The 6221-nt window shown below is 58.7% G+C and overlaps 1 protein-coding gene across 6 annotated transcripts in view; it reads right to left on the bottom strand.

Moving 5' to 3' along the window:
- Positions 1–315: 315 nt before the first annotated feature.
- Positions 316–6221, bottom strand: part of PNPLA6 (patatin like phospholipase domain containing 6) — a 22994-nt gene continuing 17088 nt past the window's right edge. For 3 of the 6 annotated variants that reach the window (XM_060007601.1, XM_060007603.1, XM_060007602.1), the window contains exons 25-34: positions 5998–6116; positions 5654–5810; positions 5248–5364; positions 5091–5160; positions 4534–4650; positions 2662–2963; positions 1544–1660; positions 1325–1427; positions 1111–1220; positions 317–1006 (exon numbers count right to left, since the gene is read on the bottom strand). In XM_060007601.1, the coding sequence (XP_059863584.1) occupies positions 935–1006; positions 1111–1220; positions 1325–1427; positions 1544–1660; positions 2662–2963; positions 4534–4650; positions 5091–5160; positions 5248–5364; positions 5654–5810; positions 5998–6116 (1284 nt within the window). In that variant the 3' untranslated portion in view covers positions 317–934. Of the gene's footprint in view, positions 1007–1110; positions 1221–1324; positions 1428–1543; positions 1661–2661; positions 2964–4533; positions 4651–5090; positions 5161–5247; positions 5365–5653; positions 5811–5997; positions 6117–6221 lie in introns of all 6 variants that reach the window. The other 3 variants (XM_060007604.1, XM_060007605.1, XM_060007600.1) reach the window with 2 other exon arrangements.

Below are 6221 nucleotides of genomic sequence, written 5' to 3'. Positions count from 1 at the left end.
TATGTCCAGCCAATCCACTTCTGGGTATCTACCTAAAGGATTGGAAAGCAGGGGTATTTGTACACCTGTTTTCAGAGCAGCACAATTCACAACAGCCCCAACGTGGAAGCAACCAAAACGTCCGCTGACGGGTAAATGGATAAACACGATGTGGTCCATCCGTACGATGGAATACTATGTAGCCTTTAAAAAGGAAGGAAATTCTGACACCTGCTACAACACGGAGAAACCTTGAGGACATTCTGCTCAGTGAAATAAGCCAGACACAAAAGGACAAATAATATATGATTCCACTCACGTGAGGTCCACCGACAAGTCCAATTCCTAGGGACAGAAAGTAGGGTGGTGGGGGCCGGGGGCTGGGGGAGGGGAGTAGGGAGTGAGTGTTTCATGGGGACAGAGTTTCAGTTTGGGAAGGTGAGACACTTCTGGGGATGGATGGCTGCACAATGTGAATCTGTTTAGTGCCACTGAACCGTACACTTAAAAAGGGGTAAAATGATAAATTTTATGCCATATATATACATACGTATGTGTGTGGGCTCACAGGCGAAGTTGGGGATGGCCACTCCCAGTGGGGAAAGCTCACCCCGAGGCTGGGAGCACAGGTCATGGTGACAAGCTCAAGGTCGTTTCTGGCCCCAGCCCTGGCCATCCTGAGCATGGAAGGTGGGGCGAGGTGCCCCCTGAACCCAAAGATGACATACGGCCGCTTCCGAGAGGGGCAGGTTTATTGGTGGGACTGATCAAGGGTCATCAGTGCAGTGCTGGCCCTCCCCCGGGGGACAAGCCAGTCCAGTGTGTGGACCCTGGGGGCTGGGGGTCAAGGGGGACCCCGGGAGGTCACAGGCATAGCAGCAGGCAGAGGGGCAGTGAGCCGCCTCCAGAGGGCCCACCCCTAGTCCAGCCCAAGGGGGGACCCCTCTCGAGGTCCTCAGGCATCCGCAGATCTGGGGGCGTCCTGCGGCAGACAGCTCCGGTGCCGGAGGATCGGCTTCCCCTCCTCCTGCAGGGATAGGGGCGACCCCGCACGTGACACACAGCCCGGGACACCGGCGCAGTCATCCGGGTCTCCCCACCTTGTGGGGGGCCCGAACCGCCCACTCTCACCATCTCGGAGGCAGTGCTGGGGCTCGCGCCCTCTGGAGAGCCCCCTTCGTCCCGCGAGCAGTCTGGCCCCACGTCCTCCTCGTACTCAGTCAGGCAGTCCGACTCCTCCCCTGGAATGGCAGTGGGTGAAGTTCAGGGCGCTTGGGCTGGGCTGACCTCTCCAGCCACCAGTACACCGACCCCGGGCTCCTGGGGATGCCCTCAGCCCCCTCACCATCTGCGCAGCCGTCGGAAACAGAAACGTAGCTCGTGGGGGGCTCGATCCTGGACACGATCTCCGCCAAGTCGGTGAAGCCGGAGCTGGGGAAGGCAAGCACCTGCGGAGAGGCGTGGGTGAGGCTCTCGGGGTCGTCTGAGGTCTGGGGGAGACCCAGAGGGGACTGGGGATGTGTCATCAGAGTGGCCCCGCCGGAGGAGGAGGGCGCAGGCTTACATCTGCACGGCGGCTCTCATTAAGGTCTGCAGACCGTCGGTCCGTGAGCATCTTTTCAATGATGTCGCCCCGGGTCCAGCCCCCAAACACGGCCTTCCCGTACTGGTAGCCCACATCCTGCAGGAAACGAGGGGGGCTGGGGCCATGTCTGCAATCCCTGGGGGTGTTCTTCTCTGCCTCATCTTCTCTGCTTATCCCCACCCTGCCTGCCCCTGCCCTGGCCCCTCAAAAGCCTGATGCTCTGCCGGAGCTGGCATTTGAGACTACACTGATTTCAGAGTCGGCCACACGTAGCACACTCACCCCCATGTCCCCTATCCTGTGCCCCTGCCAGACATTACCAATCACTCTTTGCTCATGCTTTCCCACTCAGCCCCATGCAGTGTGCCAAGTACCAAATGATTCGAGATGGCGGCGTGCAGGCTTATTTCAAGGTCTGCAAATATGCGGTATACCCGTAAATATCACCATCTCCCATGCCCATAACAGACATCACTAATCCAGCATGGTACGCCTTCCCAGTGAGCCCAGAAAGGGAAGCAGACATTTTTACTCAGGGCTCTGGGCAGCAGCTACTGATCATATTCTTTTCTTTCTTTCTCTCTCTTTTTTTTTGGCCATGCCGTGCGGCATGCGGGATCTTAGTTCCCTGACCAGGGATCGAACCCATGACCCCTGCAGGGGAAGCACGGAGTCCTAACCACCGGACCACCAGGGAAGTCCCAGCTACTGATCATTTTCAGTTGGCATGGGCTATGACACATTTTTCTGGGTCAGTGGCACATTATACAGTGCTCCATCCAGTGTATCCCAGACTTGGCATCGGACGTTACTAATTTTTCGTGGTTCTCATTCCCACCTACACAGAAACGGCATTAGAAATCTCTACAGCGTGCTTCAGGCAGTGCCGCTGGCACATACTAAGAAACTTAGTTCGCACATACACACGTACATCCCCTTGCCACACTCACTGCAGACATCACTGATTGATTACCGTTCTATTCCCCATGGATCCCAAATGCAGCCCTAGAATCCTTCCCTTCATGTTGCTCTGGGCTTTCAGTATTAAAGCTCTGCCGGCCCACCACACTGGCACCAAGTGGCTCCCACCCGCTCACATAGATCTGGTCGAACTTCCCGAAGTCCATGGTCTTGAAGCAGTCGATGGGTGGGCGCAGGTACTCGCAGTACGAGCTGGACTTCACGACCTCCAGCTGCCGCACGCAGGACACATAGGCCAGGCGAGACTGGATCTCGGCCATGTCTGGAACCTTGATCTTGTCTGCCCAGGGGTTCAGCCGCTTCCACAGCAGCCACCAGCCAGAGAGGCTGTCCCCGTAGGTGCTAAGGTCCGTCTCATCCTGGCTTCCCACGTCGATGGCAATGACCGTCTTGGCACCCATGCTGCGAGCAATGTCCGCTGTGGGGCATGGGGGTCAGGGGGCTGTTCTCCACCGGGACTGAGGCAGGGAAGTTCAATGCAGCCCCGCAAACACCATCACGCACGTGGTCACGCAAAAAAAAAAAAAAACCATGCGAACAACACGTAGGCGTGCAAAGGGTATGGCTGTAGAGGCCGATGATGTGGAGGAGGGGACGGGTGTTGGAGCTTTTAGGTCTGGGGAACCAGGGCCAGAGGAATGGAGAAGATGGAGGCAGAGGGATAAAGTCACTGGGGAAAGAGACCCAAGGTCAGACACATGGGGGAGAGAGATATGGAAGGAGAGTAACACGGAGACAGATTATAGTAAGGACACCAGGAGGCAGAGATGAAGGGATCAGAGTCATGCAAACAGACGGAGGATCAGAGACGCAGCGAGATGCGGGAATAAAGACATCGGGAGACAGAGCCGCGGGGAGAGAAATGCAGGGGACCAGAGACAGCAACAGAGATTCGTGGGAGAGAGAGATATCAGGGGCCAGAGATATGGAAGGAGAGCGAATCCGGGCGGAAAGAGGGATCTTGAGACTGAGACAAGGGACACAGAGCAAAGAGCCGGATCAAGGAGATTCAGGCAGCGGGACGGATGGGGTGAAGGATGGGGTGATGGCGCGCTGAGGAGGGTGCTGTAGCTGTGGGTCTGGGTGCCCCACTGAGGGCCCCTGAGTGGGTCTGGGGGTGCCTGGGGGGACATGGACAGGGTCCTGTAGCCAGGTCCAGTCCCCAAAGACACCTAAGTCTCCAGAAGACTTCGCCCGTGGTAAGCTTGTCTGTGTCTCTGTGTGTGCTGTACACACCCCTATCAGGTATGTGCATGTCCCGTCTGTATGTTTGTGAACACATCCACCTCTGGGTGTGCTATACCTCTGCACACACACCCAGGACTGTTTGTATTCCTTTCCCGTGTCCCTAGATCAATGTCTAAGTATGTTTCTTTGTGCGTCCAAGTGTGTCCGTCCACCTGTGAGTTTGTACACACTTGCTCACGCGCATGAGGTTGTGTGAGTGCAAGTATCTGTACAGAACGCCTATGCAGGAGTTGGCAAGCTGTCTGTAAAAGGCCAGAGAAAAAATAATCTCGGCTTTGCAGGCCATATGGTCTCTGTTGCAACTACTCAACTGGGCTGCACAGACATAGCCACAGACAAAGGATAAACGATTAGGTGTGGCTGTGTGCCAATAAAACTTTATTTACAAAATCAGGCAGGGGGCCAGGTTTGGCTTGTGGGGTGCAGTGTGCGGATCCCTGATCTATGGGGCCTCAAGCGCCTGTGGAGCCAGTGTAGGTGTCTACTTGTGTTTGCACACCACTGGGTGTGTGGAATTTTAAGTTGCAACCCCCCTGCCTCTCATCTGCATGCTTCAAGTGAGTGGGTGTGAAAGAAAGCTCGTCGTGGAGCTGCCCCACCCCCCTGCGTGTGCCCACGCTTGCCCTGTGTGTGTGCGTGTCAAATACAGCACATGGGCGCATCCTTCACCTGCACACACACGTGCCTGCTACGAGCTTGCCCGCGTGTCTGTGCACGGGGACAAGCAGATGGCCACTTGCCTGGTAGGTTGTTGATGTAGCCGCCGTCCATGAGGAGGTGCCCATCCTTGGGGTCACACAGTGGCGGCAGGTATCCCGAGAGTGTCATGCTGGCACGCACGTATCGCCACAGGGAGCCTGCCCGGCGGGACACACAGACACAGACACGCACTGGCACGCCCAGACACACCTGGAGGCCCGGCCAGCCCGGTGGGCTCGCTGACCCGGCACATTGTTGACACAGCACCCGTCCACCAGCAGGTGCCCATCCCTGGGGTCGCAAGGCGGGGGCAGGGAGGGGCAGTAGGAGGCAGTGGCCCAGATGTAGCGCCATACGCGGCCTGTGGGGACTGGTGTGAGGGGGTGAGGCGCCCAACTGGTCTCTCGGCCTCCTGCCCGCGAGGACAGACATACCTGGGGCCTCTGGGGCATCAGTGGGTGACGACTGGTGCTCAGCACTCAGGCCAGGAGGGATGGTCACTCATGTTAACAATGTCCCAGATGCTCGGCTGCCCCTCCCCCGCACCCATTCCCCACATGGCTACAGTGGTTTTGGTGGGGCTGGCTGGGGTACCCACCATCTTTGTGGACACGCATGGCTGAGGCGGTGATGTCCGTGGTCACGTTGAAGTACGGCAGCCACAGGTCCTACAGGGACAGGGACTGCGGTCCAGGAGGAGTGGGGACTCCTGTGGGGAGGGGCAGGGGAGGGGCAGGCATGGGGGAAGAGTGCACCTCGATCTGCTTGTCCTGGAAGACACGGTGGATGCTGCGGTTGAAGGCCGACCCCGTGAACATGGAGGTGACGGGGTAGGTGAGGTCCAGCACGGGCTCCAGAACTGAAGTCATGCTCTAGGGGGCAATAGGCCAGCGGGGGGTCAAACAGGAGTCACTTGGGGGTCACTGACTAGGTAGTCCCTAAGGGGCCTGACTTCTCCAGCTGGGAGCTGGAGACTAGGGTCACTAGCCAGAAAGTCACGGGGTGGGGGCGGTCATCCAAGGTCCTGGAGGTATCTCTATAAAGGATCCAGGTGGGGTTCACAGATTAAGACGGGGAGGGGCAGGAGAAACCCAGAAGCCCGTCTAGGGTGAGGTTTCAGGGTGCTCCTGGGGTGGGGGGACCCCTCCCCGCAACACACACCTTGGCCCACTCCCGGGCCCGCTGCTTAGTGCGGCTGGCGCTCCGCTCCTCGGCGTACAGGGCCCCGATGAAGGAGCCGATGGACGTGCCGCCCACCAGGTCGACAGGGACCCCCGCCTCCTCTAATGCCTTCAGCACTCCGATGTGTGAGCAGCCTCTGCAAGGTGGAGACCCAGTGACCCTCTGGAGATCCCCTAAGTCCCACCCCCAGGAATCTTATCCCTTCTCCCTCACCTGCTAGGAAGGTGGTGCCGGCCCGCCCCTATGGGATCGCGCCCAGGGAATCAGCTCTACCCCTCAGGGCCCCTGGCCCCGCCCCTGTCAGCGCTGACCCCGCCCCTCACCTGGCCCCGCCCCCGCCCAGCACCAAGGCGATGGTGTTGCCTGTGAGCACCCGCGCCAGGCGGGAGAAGTCGCTGTGCCGGTCAGCGCGCTTCGAGAAAACCTTCTCGTAGAGCTCGTGCTGGTGTGAAAGGAGAGAGACGCGGCCCATGAGGATGCGGGTGTAGGAAGCGGCGTCTGGACCTCCAAGGCACTGCCCTGGCCCCGCTGGTCTCTAGGCCGCGCC

Source organism: Delphinus delphis, chromosome 3, assembly GCF_949987515.2.
Source record: "Delphinus delphis chromosome 3, mDelDel1.2, whole genome shotgun sequence".
NCBI classification, from domain to species: domain Eukaryota; kingdom Metazoa; phylum Chordata; class Mammalia; order Artiodactyla; family Delphinidae; genus Delphinus; species Delphinus delphis.
The sequence above is the reverse complement of the archived record's forward strand: the minus strand, read 5'-3'. Positions and strand labels throughout refer to the sequence as shown.